This window comes from Cyprinus carpio, chromosome A6, assembly GCF_018340385.1.
Source record: "Cyprinus carpio isolate SPL01 chromosome A6, ASM1834038v1, whole genome shotgun sequence".
NCBI classification, from domain to species: domain Eukaryota; kingdom Metazoa; phylum Chordata; class Actinopteri; order Cypriniformes; family Cyprinidae; genus Cyprinus; species Cyprinus carpio.
In genome coordinates this window covers 3,702,528-3,720,737 of record NC_056577.1, presented here as the reverse complement: position 1 = coordinate 3,720,737, position 18,210 = coordinate 3,702,528, and the positions used below count along the sequence as shown (strand labels likewise).

The 18,210-nt window shown below is 37.1% G+C and overlaps 2 protein-coding genes across 2 annotated transcripts in view; one reads left to right on the top strand and one right to left on the bottom strand.

Annotated features, from left to right (window-relative positions):
* LOC109053414 (disks large-associated protein 4-like) overlaps positions 1–10,603 on the bottom strand; it is a 138,675-nt gene extending 128,072 nt beyond the window's left edge. Inside the window, 1 exon segment of the mRNA XM_042757570.1 lies at positions 10,513–10,603. The gene's annotated coding sequence lies outside the window, so the exon portion shown is untranslated.
* Positions 1–18,210, top strand: part of LOC109093786 — a 38,079-nt gene that overhangs the window by 3,018 nt on the left and 16,851 nt on the right. Inside the window, exons 2-13 of the mRNA XM_042757571.1 lie at positions 5,171–5,368; positions 6,293–8,201; positions 8,980–9,150; positions 10,522–10,645; positions 11,690–11,783; positions 11,915–12,001; positions 12,614–12,730; positions 13,518–13,613; positions 14,373–14,521; positions 14,855–14,993; positions 16,377–16,499; positions 16,711–16,905. Coding sequence (XP_042613505.1) covers positions 5,171–5,368; positions 6,293–8,201; positions 8,980–9,150; positions 10,522–10,645; positions 11,690–11,783; positions 11,915–12,001; positions 12,614–12,730; positions 13,518–13,613; positions 14,373–14,521; positions 14,855–14,993; positions 16,377–16,499; positions 16,711–16,905 — 3,402 coding nt within the window. The remainder of the gene's footprint in view (positions 1–5,170; positions 5,369–6,292; positions 8,202–8,979; positions 9,151–10,521; positions 10,646–11,689; positions 11,784–11,914; positions 12,002–12,613; positions 12,731–13,517; positions 13,614–14,372; positions 14,522–14,854; positions 14,994–16,376; positions 16,500–16,710; positions 16,906–18,210) is intronic.

Sequence of the window (18,210 nt, the reverse complement as noted above, 5' to 3'; positions counted from 1 at the left end):
AGTGGAAAAAGGTTCTTTAGATTATTAAAATGTTGGTTTATACGTATGATCTTATATTTAGGGAACCAAAAAAATGGTTTGCTTATGGCATCACAGCGAAACCCCCTTTTGTATACTTTATATTGTGACTTTAGGAGAACATCTACACACTTGAGTCTGCATCATAATTAGTGAAGCTGTCTACACTTATACTGTATACATTTGCATTAATACCATTAAATTATTTTTTTTACTAATATCTGTAGCGAATGGATTGCAAAAGATGCAAAGAATGCAAGAAATGTATGAAGACAATTATGAGCCAATGAGAACTGAGTTATGCAGTATAGATTGTGCGAGCATGGGTTTGATTTCCAAAACTGATAAAATATACACCTTTAATGCTATGCTAGCTGCTTTAAAAGCATTGCTAAATTTATCTACAAATCTAAAAATTAAGCCATATCACAATTAATTTTTTCCATTCCCAGATGTAAGAACTTTTCAAATAAAACTTTTCTAATACAATATACTGTAAGACTTTTATGGCCTTAAATTTGATAAAACTGAAGAATAAAGACATTTTTAGACTTCGAGGACCTACAGGCGACCCTGATAAATGTAAATCTATTTACATATATTGTTTCTCAGTATGTGCATACACAGATGTAGCAGTACTAACATCCAGAATTATTTAATTCTAAAACAAGGCAGGCAAAGTAAATGTTTTATACTAATGGATTTCAAGTTAAAACTAAGCAGGATTTTATTTTCATTTTATTGGTGAAGTCTAGCCTGTGATAACATGTAGATTTGATGCTTGTAGTTTAGACAGACTCTTTGTTTGCTTTTACTAAGTACGTTCACTTTCTACTTTAGTTAGATAATGACACTGGAGAAAAAAGAAGAGTTTTTGTTGTGTTCTTGAAGTATTTGTCCCTTCGAACGCACCAAAAACACTACATGGCCAGAACAGCACTTTAGTTTGTCTGCACTGCATGGATTGCAAAAGATGCAAAGAATGCAAGAAATGTATGAAGGCGATTTATTCAAAGCCAATGAGAAATGCATTATGGTCTGACAAATGCATTAAAATCAAGAAGATGCGTAGACAAATTATACATTGCACCAAAAGTGCTACTGTGAAAGTAATCTTAGAACCACTGAAGAACCTTTATTTTGAAAACCGCATTCAGACAAGTGAGTTAATCGAGGAGTAGCTTGTCAGATGTTGTAGATGTTTGTATGATGAGTGAGGACACGGGTGTGAGAAAGCTCCATTGTGCCAAACTCCCTCTCTAAGGAGTTAAAGCACAGTGGCGCAGAGACAAAGACAACACTGTCCTGAAGAGGGAGGAGAGGAGGAAGAGAAGGAGAGCTGCTGGGAGAAACAGATCACAATTACTGGAATCTGACAGCTGAAATGAGAGACTTTCCAAAGCTTACAGATGATGAAGAATCCCGTTCAGGTTAGATTACGGTTCATCTCAAGAGTGCACATGGACTTTCTGACCTCAAGCACTTATACTTTTAACATTTTTCTGAAGTGATTACAGAGCTTGAAAAGAGGGTTTTGTCCCATGCCAAATGCACAAGTCAAGACTTATTATTTGAGCACATAATCTTTTCAAACACTGTATAAAACATCATTTTTTGCATGCTTTTCATCAACTATGGACACTTTTGGCCTTGTGGACTTGAACTCCGATAAACACAGCTTCCTTAAAACACACTTTTACACTTCTTCTAGTTTCATTTGTCAACTAATAGAATTCTGACATAATTTTTTGTGCAAAATTTCACCCCCATGTGATTTCCACCAAAGACATTATTTTCACACCCATGTTAGAAACATATGCCCATGCACAAATAATTATACAACTGTCGTGAAAACATTAAATCAAAATGCATGCAACTGGGTATCTGTGGGTGTATATGGAGGAAGCCCATGTAAATGGAGCTTTTCAAGAACCACACCTAATTTCTAAATAAAGTCTAAACTCAGTCTGTGCATTTACAGTTGGATTCCATGTCTAAAGACCATGTCTAAATCTGACGTTACAGCATTGCCTCTTAGTAATTACAGTCAAAAACGGCCTTAAGTTCTAAGTTCTACCGCACTAAAGTTCGCCAACCCAGGTATGCCTGAAACCTATACTTGACATGTACAGTACTTGCACAAAATAGACACATACTTGCAAGGCAGAGGGCACTATGTGCTTAAAATGTAAGATTCTTTAAACAGGGACCAAAACCTTACATGATGTACTGTTTAATAGCATCCTGTGCTGGAAATGTCATTTTTAAATATTTTTGGAATGAAATGGCCAAAATACTCTTGCTAAATCAAATTTCATAGCATGCATTTTTTATCCTAAATACACAAACTTTCATTTACAATTAAATATTTTCACACTTTTTGCATAATGAATAATAAATTAATAGTAATGATTGGTAATGGTAATAGTAATGATTAAATTAATAACAATGACTTGAAGACACACAATAAAAATCTTAACTGATACTTGTGACTTTAGTAAGTGAATAACCTAGTGATGCTTGCCTGGTCAAACCACTAAATACAAGGCTGCTGAGAAACAGGTTGTATACTGTGCATTTATGAAATCATCTGCAAAAAGCTTCAGAATTAATGACAGATGCATGAGCTTTGGTGTGTTTCAAACATTGTTGAAGCTTACAATTACCTGTTCTGTGTCGTGTAATTATAGAGAGACGTGTGCACTGGCAAATGAAAATATGTTTTACTAACAGATATTTATGTGTAGATTTAATTGAGAGTTGTCACACCAAAACTGTACTGCTCAAATGAGGGTTCTCGCAGGTGAGAAGACAGACATTATTTCTTTAAGTGCTTTAAAGTGTTTCTACACACATGAAAAAAAAACCCTCATCTTTAGATATCAAATGAGCCTTCAAATTAACTTTCCAAAGTTCAGCCAAGTGCTTCATCTAGGAGTGATATTTACAAAAACACTGGGAAATGCAATTGACAGTGTCCTGAATGCAAATACCAGACTACAGGAACAACGCCAGGTTCCAGATATCCTTCATTTGGGATCCTGAGGATATGTTAAATGAAGTTTGACTTGGATGTGACTAGAAATCTGAGGTGTGGACATTTAACAGGAGAAGTAACGGGGGGTTAAACAGAACGACGGGACCAGAGCCATGACAAGACAGTGATCTGCACCAAGCAGATGTGTTTACTGAAGACGAAGAAAGGCTAAGGATGAGAAAGTCAGCCAGAGGACCGAAGAGGTTCCGCATGCACCCAGCTGGGACAGACCACCCGGAACGAGACGCAAGCATGGGCCAAAACTACTTTGGTTAATGATTAAACAAAAAGGCTATTGTGTCTTTCCACAATTGTTCAAAATTATTAATCATTAAACTCATTGTGGAAGGTCCAGTTATAATTCTGTAAATCACTGGAAATATCAGGCAGAAAACAGTGAGAACGTGAGAAAGTCTAGCGCAGATAAACATCAGTGTGTGTATACTTCATAGATGAGTACATGACAAAGCAGACAACTAATGTCTGCATCATTCAATGACTCAAACTGGAGATTCTCCAGTAATTCAATAAACTGCAGACTTGGTGGAATCATTCATGTCAAAAAAAAAAAAAAAAAAACTCAAAATGAAAGTAAAACTCTAAACTAAAAACAAATACTGATATATCGAATTCAGTACTAATACTGATATAGCACTGACACATTACAAGTTTTTTTTTCCCTAAAAAGGAAGGGTTTTGTTTATGTTAATTTTTTCCTAAGCAGACATAAACTTCCTCTTTGAGATCGCACTGTAATCATCTTAACCAGGAAGCCACTACGTCTGTTTGGCTAAAAAATTAATAGACTAAACAAACAACTTAACACGGCTAAAGCATGCATTTCTCACTATGGTTTATCATTGCACTAGGCTTCATAAAAATTGTTTTAAACATGCGGTTTAAGAGTTTCAGCCTCTAACTGGTAGTACACAGTTATCCATTCTGTAACAGGTTTTGTCTGTTTAAGGTTTAAACCACGGTCATCTAGACTGGAGGAGAACAGATTTCACTAGTTTTCCAGACAGCATTCCCTGTGCTTTCCCCACATCTGCTTTGTACATTATTCCAAGTCGGACACATGAAACATGAACCCAAAATCCTCATTATGGAGGACTGCCTGAGAAAAGAACATGGATGTTTTTATATTACACACACGCTCGGTACTTAAACACTTGCATAGCCATATGCGTGGCCTAATGGTTACAGAGTCAAACTTGTAACCCAAAGGTCATGGATTGTGTGTGTGTGTGTGTGGGGGGGGTGTTGGTACGGGACCCTTGAGCAAGTCCCACCAACTGCTCCTCGGTAGCCACAGCAAAAATGGCTCCCCACTGCTCCAGGTGTGTGCGCTTGGATGAGTTAAATGCAGAGCACAAATTCCCATAATTAATGTTATTTTTTTTCACTTTTTCAGACCATGTGTTTTCTCTGTTCTACCTTGTATTACCTGTATGCTAATGACACAAATCTGTTCTGCATGAGGTAAACCATCTCAAATAAGGTGTATCTTTCTCGGACATAACTCACACTTTCATGTCCCAGAGACATTATAAGCAGAATTAAATGGCCACTAAAGGTAAAATAAACAGGAGAAATTGTAATACTCATTATGGCTTGTGTAGATGCCTTTCTATCTAAATCACCTTTGTTCGAAACATGAACATTAAGAAGGTAAACAAACTGAGTGGCTATTTAATTGCAAGGTGCCATACTTACAGTAGCATTGTGATTTCTTCCATGCATGTATGATAACCTAGCCCATCTCTTCCACTTAAATTGCCTTAGGCAGGAGACACACTGCCTTCATATGGTGGACAACAGAATGGAAAATGTGGATTTAATTGGGCCAAAACAGTGAAACCTTGACATGGCAAGCTTCATTGTCTCTTTGTCTGGCTCTGTAACAAGTGAGATTAGGAGGGGTTGAAATTATGAAAAGGTTTTGCCACAGGCATTTGACAACAAACTTATTTTACATCTGTAAACAAAGCATTTAGGTAAATGCACAATAACTGCAGTATCGTATATCATGTTATATGTAACCCTGGATATTTTTCATGCAAAGAATACACTTATTAAGCCTCACAAATAAATCTCTCTCTTTCTCCACCTCAGAACCCTTCCTCTCTGGACTGGTCCATTCAGAGCGCCCTGTCGTCTCTTTTCCCTCCGTTTGAGGCTACCGCTCCTACTGTTCTCAGCCAACTCTTTCGCACCATTGAGGAACGTTACCATGGAGATGCACTGCAGTGCCTGCTGAACTTCCTCATCCCAGCCAAACATATCTTAGAGAGCGTGCAACAAGCTGCCTGTGTGAGTACAACGTGCTAAAAAGAAGTACAACAGCTAAAATAAAAAAGGCCATCGGATTTAAAATTTGACAGTGCCTCAGTAAAAACCAACCATCTAAAACAGCCAATAGCCTACCTATCAAGTGAATTGTTTTAATTTAATAATTTAAAGAATAAAATCATCCTAAAATGAAAACATTTTCATTATTCACTTACCCTCATGTCATTCCTAACCCGTATGACATTTTTTTTTTATGTGGAGTACAGGTTGTGCATAGTCCAAAGGTTTGCATGCTATATTCTAAGCCTTCTGAAGCCATCCAATAAGATTTGAGAACTGAAGCGAGGAGAAAGAGTTTTAATGAATAAATCTCACAATTGCAAAACTACCATTTCATCTTATGTTGTTTGGACAAACAGCTATTCATGCTCAAAACAAATGTATTCCAGACTTCAACTTTAACATAAAGGTTCAGAAGACTTGGAATATAGGTTTGCGTGGGCTACTTTTATGATACATGACAGGTTATGCTCAGTGTATGCTTTCAGCGTATGGAAAAGGACAGTGAGAATGACATAAGAGTGAGTCTATTATGCATTTTCATGTTTGAGTGGATTAAGCCTTAAAGGTTAAAGTATGTTAGCATGCAGGGCAAGATGAAAGCAGCTTCCTGTGCACACATTTCTTCCATGTGGACTTTTATGGCACAGATCCCACAAGCTACTTTTCCTTTTCCACTCAGCACAAGATTGTTTTGTTTTATTTTCAGAAAGAACAAAGGCCTTCCGAGGCAGCTTCCTCTGAAGGGGATTCAAGAATGTTTGCATGCAAGCTAACAAACGGCATCAAGACCCAAGCCATTAATGATCTTGTGGTCATAAAATCTGTCAATCCAAAATGATCTGCAAATCAACAAACTAGCTTTACCCGTTTTTCTCCCACTAGGCTGCATACACGGATGTCCTGTTCCAGTGTGAGGGTTGGCCATTGTGCCTGAGAGATCGTGTGGTGATCCAACTAGCCCCCATCAACCCTTTACTGCTCCGACCTGGAGATTTCTACTTTCAAGTGGAACCTTTTGGAGAACAGTCAGCCCGAATCATCCTCAAAAGTCTTCTTGTGCCGGAAGACCTCTTGGGGCAAGAGAATCTGGTGCTGCAAGCTGGTTCCAGGTTGCTGGAGGGTCCTGCAGTTGAGGGGACTCCCATCCCCGAGACATCTTATCCATGCATATTCACAGAGTCTTGGCTAAGGGAAATAAATGAGGGACGTCATGGAAATCCTCTACGTCAGTGTGTGCTTTCCTCTGACCAGGGGGTTGTGAAGGTACCTTGGACCGAAGTTGCCAACCCAGAATTCCTTGACAGGCCCAAATCTAACATCTGGCATGAAACAAGCACATGCTCAACTCCAACACTCCGTGTGAATGATCTGAAAACTGAGATTTCAGAGAACGTGTCACAGTCACAGGTACCTGTAGGCCTCTTACCACTTACGATGGAAACTAGGATCCTTCCAGCAAATGATGGGATGGCAGTTTCTGTTCAGCTAGTGGAGGGTGGTAGCAGATTAGTGAAGGTTGACCAAGGACATCCAATAAGCAGTTTTGCTGGAAAACCTGTTGGCTGGGTATCTCCTAATACCTGGGACAGCAGGCACAACCGAGAGATGGAAGGAGAATATGTGGATCTGTTGGAGTTCAACAAGGAGAAAGAGACTTTTGTCCTCAAAAAAATAGCAATGCCCACAAAAGCACTGGGCTTCAAGTTAGTCACAACAGCTCAACCTGGCCCAGAAAGTAATGTTAACCCATGTGAAGAGAACTGCAATCCTTGTATGCAAAACAAAGCATGTGAAAGCATGCAAAATGACCCAGAATCCAAATGCAGGTATCGGCAGTCTTACATGGCAGCCCTCCGAAACCCTGTGAATTTTGAGAGAGCAAGTATGCTGCCTTTCTTAGATGAAACAAGGACAGATGTAGGGGAGGTTGAGCCAAGCTGTGAGGGATATGGAGTTGGCCTTAGACTTAAACCTTTGAGTTGTACATTTGGCCAGACACCAAACCAAGCAGACAGAAACCCGATGCAATCCTTTGAGAACTCAGTCCAACAAAAGCAAAGCCCAAAGAACTCAAGTCAGAGCATCTCTCATGACCATAGTTCAAGGGATAATGCAGAGTCTCTTGACCAACATATGACCCAACAGATCCCTAGCATGGTCCAAGCAAGACAACAACACAAGTCATTTCTTACTGGGCAACAGGATCTCCATCAGACTGTACTAGGAACTAATGCATTACCTGACAAAAGACACCACTTTCTGAACAACTCTTTTAGACAAGATTCATTTCAGATGCGGATTAGCGCCCACAAGCATGCCAAAACCCAACACTTACCCAAAATGGGACTCAGGGCTTTACCTGACCACCGTGGTCACAGACAAGATGCTAATCTATGTTTGCGGGGTTTCAATCCAATACAGCACTCACAAAAACAGCTAACACAGGCCTCGGAACAGACACCTCCTCTATTTCAGCCCCAGTGCAGTCAGATCCTGTTCCAAAACAAGAACAGGCCTTTGGATTACAAAGTCCTCTGTGATGACAGACTCAGTGGAAGAGTCCCAGGTTCACCTGCACAGGTGATCAAAGGTAAAAGCAGGTCTAAATCCCGCTCATCCTCTTCAGTCTCAGAAATAACCAGAGAGTGTCTGCAATCACACAAGCTGACCAATAGAAGCTGCAGTGATGTCTATCCAGAGATCATTCCCATGTTGCCTGCTGTCCAGGGAATAAAACACACAGCTAATGTGGTGTCCCCAAACTTAAACAGGCATCAAGAAGCAAGAAAGGGTAAGTAGAGTTAGACTTCTGGATGTAAAAGGGACTTGTGTTTCTGATTTGTTACAGGCATTTTGAAGAGGTGAATACGAAAAAAATATTCTAACAATTCTTTTCTGTGGTTCCTTGCTGTGTGTGTGTCAACTAATTGCATACACATTTTACCCCGCATCTCACTTTGTTGTCAAAAGAACATCTGAAGCAACTTGACGTCTGGCCAACATGCTGTTTTTTAGATCTTTATCCTTAAATGAAAAGCATGTTCAAACATGACTGATATGAACAGTTGTAAAAACTAAACTATGAGGCCATGTCTAGTTGCCACCCGCCATGACATATCAACTGATTTACAGACGACCTTGACCCTGGTCATTTGCAGAGGAGAAAATATACCCTTCTGAAAGGTCATCTTAAAAGAGAGCAATGTGATACTGGCCAAAGGTCAAGAGTGTGCACAGTTCCGTAGGGGAATCTCTGCAGTCCTTTATCTGATTTCTTTCTTTAGCAGAACACAATGAAAGCATTCATGAGGACCAAGAGCAAAGAGCAGGGATTTTTTTCCGTTTTACGGGGAAGCTGTTAGATGTCTTTGTAAATAGGAAGAGGAGGGTGATGGCTTTAGTTTTTTTTTTTTTTTTTTCAAGATTTTCTAAAAGTGAGATCAATAGCTCCATCTAGCTGTGACACACATCTCTTAAATCGTGCAATAACTTCAGGATTTAATTATGTTTTTGTGTTGGTATATATACCAACGTTGAAAATAAATGTCATTTCCCATCTTTCTAAGAAGTCTACTCATCTGTAAAACCTGGAACCCCAGCTGTTAATGGAGCAGTACTCCAGAAATCACATGCTGATCATCTCTTGACTGGCCAGCCTGAGAATGGAGTTCAGGCAAATTTATTTTCCCAGGACTCCACAATCAAGAGCCTTCTCCAGCTAGGCATCATCTGTCTACCAGGTATGCCTCCTAAACAATTTTTAATTGTGAATTTATTTGTTGTGATGTAGTGTTTAAAGCTTAGGGCTAGGACTGATCCATGCAAAGACTAAAATATAAACAACTGTTCCTTTGAGCAAGAATTGTTCACTAAAAATTTTAAATTGTCACATTACAAACAAAGAAAATAACAGTCCATACATCTTCTGATGACACAATACAGTAGATTTGTTTGAAAAAATACAAGAGAACCAAAAGTACCATTTTTAATTCAATACAAGTAGAATCATCACTGACTAATGACTGAATTTAAGTCAGTTCTCACATAACACTATTTTATGACTTCAGAAGACCTACGTAACACACGTTGTATGGACTACTGTTATCATGCTTTTTTATTTAGCTTGACAATAATCTTCCATCGCATAGAGAAGAAGAGTTTCTAAATTATGCCTAACATCTCATTTTATGTTCAACCCAACCAAAACAATTCAAGGTATAAATGACATGAGGGTACAGAAGAAAACAGCATAATGAAAAAACAACATAACAAAAGTCCTGTGGCTCAGTGGTAGAGCATTGCGTTAGCAGGACAAAAGGTTGTGGGTTCGATTCCCAGGGAACACACATAGAAAAAAAAAAAATGTATAGCCTGAATGCACTGTAAGTTGCTTTGGATTAAAAAAAAAAAAGTGTCTACCAAATGCATAAATGTAAATATAAGTCTTGATCATGATTTCCTACTGTATGTACGGTTGTATCATGATTAAGTACATATGTATGTGTTGTACCAGGGAAATGGTGAGCAAATAGGCAAGCCTTTTTTCACTTACTTACCAAATTTACAAGAAACTATCATAAAACAACCAATGTTATGTTAAAATGACAAGGGAATTACATCATAAAAAAAGACAAAAATATTCATATTAGATTAATATTCGAGTAAAGTATTCCTTGAACACCCAGATTGCTTCAGGGGGTCTGAACCTTTACTGAAGTTACTTTTGCTAAATTTACTTTCTAAATGTCTACTGCTTCTAACTTTCTACATGCACACGTTGCACATTCCACTCTAAATAAAGCTAAATGCATCAAACATAAATTCTGATGGCAGCTAACAGGACTCTTCTCTTCAGAGTTTTTGAGGCCTGACAGTTTTGTCAAGCCTGATATAGCGGTTAGCATGCAGCCATGTGCAATCCCAATACAGAAAATACACAACTTTTCTGAGTGTTTTCTCCAGACAATAGTGATTTATCTGCTTTTGCTCTTAAATTCTGTCATGTTTATTGCTAAAATGACAAAGCCATTACACACATGCACAGAAAATATGATCATTCTGTTAATTACATCGTGTTGTTTTAACTCAACATGTTCTCTTACCAATACCAGGCAGTCGCGACAGAGCTGGCCGGGCTGTGGTTGAGGTCTACGGAGGCAGGAAAGGCTGGGCGTCCTCTCAACTCTCTCCTCAAGAGTTTTGCAGACTGTTGCTTTACCTGCACTCCATTCCCAGGTACCAAATACAGATCAATCCTCTCAATCACCACAAGAGGGCAGTAAGAGTCAGTGAAATGCTGATATGGCGCATCTGTAATCAGAAGCCCAAGTACTCGGATGTGAAACGGCCTCAGTAGCCTATCAGGCTTGTTTGTGCCTGAATCGATTTTGAATTAAGAAATATAACGTATGATAATTTAAACACAAATCAATATTTCATATCCATGTATTTATTTATTTATTTATTTGGTGAGTAGGTCTAGCCCTAATAATGTACAATCAGTGTCAGCCACTTATTATGCCAAAATAAACCCCAACAGGATGATCAGGATGATTATCCTTTATATTTTATAAAGCTACATTTTACATATTATATTGCTATTTATAATATACATACGATATATATATCCAATTTACAAGTACTGAAAAAATACACACATTTAAAAAAATAATGATGTCTATTTCAATATGAAATGATGATGCCTAAAAAATTTCTGTTTGAAAAAAAAAAAGTACTGCACATTTTCAGTTGGCTGATGGCTTTATTGATGCTTTGCTTTGACAGTATTGAACTTAGATGGTGTTAGAATAAAAGTGTATTCTAGCCTTTGAGATCGTAAATATAAGTTCTGGTTCTGGTTGGGCTACCGAGCAGAGGAGAGCAGATATCTGGGACCAAAGAATGAGACACACAAAGAGTGCAGTTCATTCTAAGCTCAACTTTATGCATGGTGCTGCGTATATATAGCATTTGCAGAAGTTAAAGGAAGGCTGTCTGGAAAATACAAGCTGAATAAGCACAACCTCATTTGGCAATAATCAGATAAACATTTCCTTTGAGTAATGTTTTAGTCTAGCACATCCAAATCAGACAGGCGCACAATGTCCCTAGACACAGGGTGTTCCTGGGGTCAAACAGAATCTCACAGATGGTTATTTAATTTTCCTGCCAAATATATCTAATTACTTTTAAACATATTTATTTATTCATTCCTTCGTTTCCTATTCAGATGAATCCCAGAATCATATATGATGTAAAATAAGATGTATGTTTTTACAGGATGGAGGTCAGAGAGCTGGGACTGACCGTAGTGATTGACAGCAGGAAGTGTCCTCTGCCCTCTGTGTTCTTCAAATCACTGCTCATGGTTCAGGTGAGGATCTATCATCACCAACAACATCGATGCAAACCTGTCCACTAGATGGCAGTCAAGAGTGCAACTGTAGTCACTCTGCAAGTTTCACACACTATTCCATATGTCTGCTGTATGCATGTGTTCTACAGGAGCAGGCCCTTCATGCAGTGCACACTATCTTGATGCTTGTTGATAAAGACCCAAATCCTCGACCAGAAAAACATCCTGGTCTACAGGTAATTAACACTCCCAAACACACTCGTCATGCCCTGCAATTACACCATCATGGAAACCTGCAACCCTTTAATTAACACCTATAACGTCTGCTCTCTCTGAGTTCAGATATACACACCTTCAGCTCCAGGTGTTGATCTGGGGCTTTTAGACTATTATCATATCGGTTACTGGAACTCCTTTGGCGTTTTATAGTTGCTCTCACACTTTGTTGCAAACAGTTTCTTTTTTACATTAATGCTGTTCTTTTAAAATTTCTATTCAACAAAGGATCCTGAAAAATAAAATGTATCACAGTAATAATCAGAAATAATCAGCATATTAGAATGATTTCTGAGGATCATGTGATGCTGAAGACTGGAGTAATGATGCTGAAAATACAGCTTTACATCCCAGGAATAAATTACATTTTAACATATATTCACATAGAAAAAAAAATATTTTAAATTGTAATAATATTTTACATTATTACTGTTTCACTGTTTTATTTTGATCAAATAAATGCAGCCTTGGTGAGCAGAAGAGACTTCTTTCAAAAACATTTTAAAAATCATGCTTGGGTCTCACACACACGTGTAGTGCAATATGTTAAAGTGCACAATCATTTCTTTCAGATAGATGTTGTGACGTCACTAAAAGCTCTTCATAAGACGGTTGATGGACAGCAGTTGACCTCTGACCTTGGCGGAACCTTTCCTTACAGCCATGAAGACTGGCTACAGTTTCACCAGGTTAGGAGAAGAGCAGTCACAGAAACACACAGTAATGCCCTTCTGACTGATGTCTTCAGTCTTTCAGTGAATACTGGCACTCTTAATCTGAAGTTTACAAGTCCAAACAGATTTAAAATGTTTTGTTTTATCATTATTTGCATTTCTTGCAACTTTGAGGTGCCCCAGAGGAAGTGTAGCCCAACATTTCAAAGACTAGAAACACTTTTTTGAGTGTGTGTGTGTGTCAGCACTGAGGTTTATGCGCATGCACTCGTGCTTTTTGAGTCCAGCTTGCGTCATTAATTTTTTTCTGTCCTCTCTCTCTATCTATGATCAGTAAAGTGGCAAAAGTCACACAAATAAATGATGCAACAAATAACAGCAAATTTGCAGAAAATGATGTTGTCATTCTACTTACTCACTAAACATTTTTAATTTGTTTCTGTAGTAAGAATGTGTCAGCAGCTGTTAAAACACTTGTAAACAGATGCAAGTCCACTTGCACAATGTGCTCTAGTGAAGCGGATGACAGCATTTTGGACACCAGCAAATGGCTCTTTACATTTGTTCTGTGTTTTGTCTGTTTGAGGTCTGAGAACCTTTAACTTGCATGTAACAAGCCAACGTTTCCCAATCTTATGTGAGCTGATTATAAATAACATTTCATCTGCTGGCCACATGCTTTAGGTTTGTTCTAGTAAATGTTTTGTTAAACCAAGACGCTGAATTATCAGGAGAAGCCCTTCTTTTACAATATGTAGATGGTTATCTACTGTATAACGTGTGTTTTGCATATGTCTTTTAGAAACTTTCTCTCTTTCAACTCGACCTACAAGCAGCATCTTCATTACTGCAGACAGCAATCAGGAGACTTGATGTTAAAAAAACAGACACCGCAAAGGTAATTTTGGATGCTAATTTCTGAAAATGTCTAGGAATACAGTACACATGTGCATCACATTATGTTTTTTTAAAATTAAAGCTAGAGAAGCACAGATATTTCAATTTGAACTGATACGATAAGCCAGTAATTATTTTCAAATTGTATCAGAAAATGGAGAAATGTCAAATTCAATGCAATTTTGTCTAAATAAAAGAAAAAATGACACTGCAATCAATAATTTTAATTGCTACAAATGAATTAAAAAAAATTAAATGATAAAATGTAAAGTATGAAAAAATAATGTTTTTTTGAGATTACATTTAACAGTGTTATTAAATAATTAGTGTTTTTAATAATTACCTTTAAGTGAGTGTTAGGTAACAGTACAGGTAGAAAATAGGAGCATGCAAAATTAAAAATAGCCAATATAGCCAATATCAATAAATTAAAAAAGCAAAAATTCTCTAAAATCAATGGTTATAGTACAGTTGTATTGTACATCCCTATTTAAAGGCACATTGGCATGTTTTTGCATTAGAGATGTTCAGGAAATAACATAAAATGAACATAAATGCAGGTAGTATCAAAAAAGATTTCTCACATTTTTTTACTAAATTTCTGCTCATGATGATAATAATAATAATAAATTATTTATTTATTTTGTAATAGCAAAAATTCCAAACTTCATTTTAAACAAATTCAAAATATAATAGCTCATTTATTTAATTTGACCTCCTGAGGAACAGTGCTCCCAAACTAAATAAATCAATTGTTCAGGACGTCCAGTCCTGCATCCAGGAGCAGAGGAGTTCCATGAAGATGGTGCTTGAAGACACACGATTGGTCGCCCTCCAAAGAGAAGGCGGGTCTATTCTCGCCAGGATGAGGAAGGAAGAGTCTCGATTTGCTCAGTCTGAAGATGTCAGGTATATCCCTCAGTGTGTTTGAATCTCAGCAGGCTCGGTTTACTCACATTTGATCATGATTAGAGCTCAGCTGTGCCCATGATGTTTGGACAGCTGCTGGGTCCCAGTTAATCCTGAGAGCCTTTAGACACACAGTGAGCTCATTTGGAGCACCCATATATGATATAAAACACAAACTATATGTGAAAATATGACCAGTATATGGTGACCAGTACTCTATATTTACCATAAATGAATTTAAAAGCAAAGTGTTAAATTTACAGTACACTTGCATGTTTTGTGCAGGTGCTGAGAGCACACAACACTTCTATGTGTCTTTTCTGTCTCCTGCAGGGACTCTCTGGAGTCTGTGACGTGTCTGTATAACCAGGTGGAAGAAGCCGTTCACACACTAGTGATGAAATCCAACCAGTCACTGCAACATCTCGAACATGTTCTTCTGTTGAGAGAAGCAGAAGACTCGCTCAGCACAGTATGCATTACATCCCGTCATGACAGATAATAAGTGCAGCCCACAGAAAGTGCTTCGGCGCTGAAAATAACACAAGACAAACATTGTGCCGCAGGGAATAATCAGCCAGTGTTCGACGGGCAGACAGTCTCAACCTTCATAGAGAAACATAACATCATCGTGCTAAATAAAGCGATCGAAATTTCTCAGCTGTTATAAGAGAATGTTTTGAGAAATGTCTGAAAAGACCGGCTTTGACCAACATGAGGTTTCGTGAAATTCAGGCTTGGTCGGTGCTGGTCTAGATGATGGATAGACGTGCTGTTGTAAGCAAGTTATGAAGAAATGTTGAGATGCGACAGCATTTGTGGCACAATTTACCACAGAAAATAACTTTGGCTCTAAGTTAAAAAACATAGTGGTAAGGCACAAATAATGAAAGTAAACAGGACAAGGCAATAAATGTTAAAATGCACCATTCAAACGGATATCAGTAAGACATAAAAATTATGTTATATCCAACCATGGCATGACCATGTAAAATCTACTCATTGAAATTATATCTGTTATGCATAACTAGATACTGTGTATTAATTAGATAAAAAAAGAAAAAGAAAAAAAAGAATAATTTGTGCTTTTAAACTCTCAAAATGCATAGTCCCATTTGCTTATATTTGTAAGTAACCATGATTTTGTGATTTTTTTTTTTTTTTTTGGGGGGGGGGGGTAACACTTTATAATAAGGTCTTTAAAGCAACAGTTCACGCAAAAATGAAAATTTCTAAAAATGTGCTCACCTTCAGGCCATCCAAGATATAGATGAGATTGTTTATTCATCAGATTTGGAGAAATGTAGCATTGCATCAGTGTCTCAGCAATGGATGCTCTGCAGTGAATGGGTGCCGTCAGAATGAGAGTCAAAACAGCTGATAAAAACAATCCACACCACTCCAGTCCATCAGTTAACATCTGAAGGAGTCCTCTATCCATAATATAGATTTCTCCAGTGAAAAAGTCATTTTGTCTGAATCAGGAGAGAAATATGCACAGATCAAGCGCTGTTTACAGGCCAAAACAGCCAAAAATAAACATGTGGGTAGATTTTGATGTTACAGACAACAGAGGGATGGGCTTTTTCACTGGAGAAAGTGTCACTGAACTGTGAACTGTCCATAATGTTAACAAATGGAACCTTATTGTAAAGTGTTACCGTCATTTAATGTAAACTAAAGGATGAGTGAAAACAGTTTTCAGTGATGATGTAGCACAGATGTCTTTAAGAGGTCTGGTGGAGTCAGCGGTATCTTATTTTCTAGTCCCGCAGCTGTGTCTTCTGTGAGCATAAATACCATCAATTCAGCTCTTTTGATTCTTGTGTAGAATTAAGTGTTATGTTGTTCACAGATTCGAAGATGGTGTGATGCAGAGGAACAGTCATGGCAGAAAGACAAAGATGACACAGAGAAAACTCTGCTGAAAATAGAGCAGAGACTACAAGACGTTCAGTCTGTTCTTAAACAAGCGAAGGTAACGAATCCTTGAGACATTTCAGATATACAGACTAGATAGTCCATCATATGAATCCCTGAATGTATCAGACTAGATTGTGGATAATAGATTTCTGTTGAAGATGATGAAAAATGGTACAGGAATGTGCTGTCTTAAATAATGATACGAGGTGAAGGTTTTCAGACATCTTTGAGACATTGCGTAATGTGTGCACTTTCTTTGTTTCTAGGAGAAAAAAGAAAAAGGGATGTCATTGATAAAGGAGGTGGAGAGGAAGAGCAAAGGAGTGCACTATCCTGAAACTGATGCTTTTCGTTGTAACACCACCACTTTCAAAACCAACATGACCGGGTTTCTCTTGAAAGCTGAGGACCGTAAATCCGAGCTGGAGACATCTGTCGATCTCTATCGCTTCTGTGAAGAGGTTCGTCAACAAACACAGACAATTAACTGCCCCTCTCTTCTTAAAGTCAATATGCAACATTTGCAACCCATTATACTTCTGCAATGTGATGTATTAATTTGTGAAACAAAGTATTCAACAAGAGGGAATTACTGAAAGACTTACATCTGTTTTACAGTCTTGAAAACCTGGAAATGCAAAAGAATTTTAAACTGTGTTCTCCATGCCTTAAAAAAATATGAAAAAAATCTTAAAACTAATAGAATTTCTAATTGTGCAGAGCAGTAACATATTTATTTATATCCATGTGATATTGCACTTGGGGAAAATAAAACTTGCTCTGCAAACTCTAGTGATTTTTCAGTTGTGCATGAATTATTTTCAGTGAGTCAAAATAATTTATAAATGATTTCTAAATGAATCAGTCTGAATCAAAATTATTTTTGAGATATCATTTTGCATCATTTCTTATGCAGTTATCACAAACAATTGGAGAGCTAATGGGAAAGTTCATTACAAATTATTAGTCAACAATTGTGAGAACCCTGGAACAAAAAAAGTGTGTATTAGGAAAGTTAATTTAATTTTATGTTTATAGAGTGAAGGTAATAGTTTAATCAATCATACTGAGAAAAAAAAATAAAAAATAAAAAAAAAAAACAAGATCACATTTGGGAGTTTGTATTCGATAGACTGAAAAATCAGCTTACTTTACGTAAAAGTGTGAATGACAAAATCATATGAAGATAGAAAGTGGGACGTGTCTCGAACCAGTTAAGAAGAGGAACAACAACTCATTCATTTATTATGAGCAATCTAATCTTTTGTTTTGCATCCATTAAGTTTTAAAGAAACAGAAAATAATCAAATGAGATGAAGTGCCTTTTATTTCTAAAATATTTAATTCACTGGATTATCCAATAAATATAATATTTATTATAAGAATTAAGATTAAATTAATTAGTCATTAACACATGATTATATAATATAGTCTAAATAAATTTAATTCCAATACAAATAAATTAATCTACACAATTCCCAAAAGTTTGGAATGATATTGCGAAAAACTAATACTATTTAAAATAACTGTTTTTTTGAATATTTAATTAAAAAATATTTTTCATATTTTTTTTTTTTGCATTTTTTGCCTTTATTTTGATAGGACAGCTGGTAGACAGGAAGTGAAGTGGGAGATAGAGGGGGCGTCTAAAATAACTATTTTAAACTATTTTTAAATGCAATTTATTCCTGTGATGCAAAGTGGAATTGATCGCTACTGAAAATTCAGCTTTGATCACAGAAATAAATTACATTTTATAAAATGTA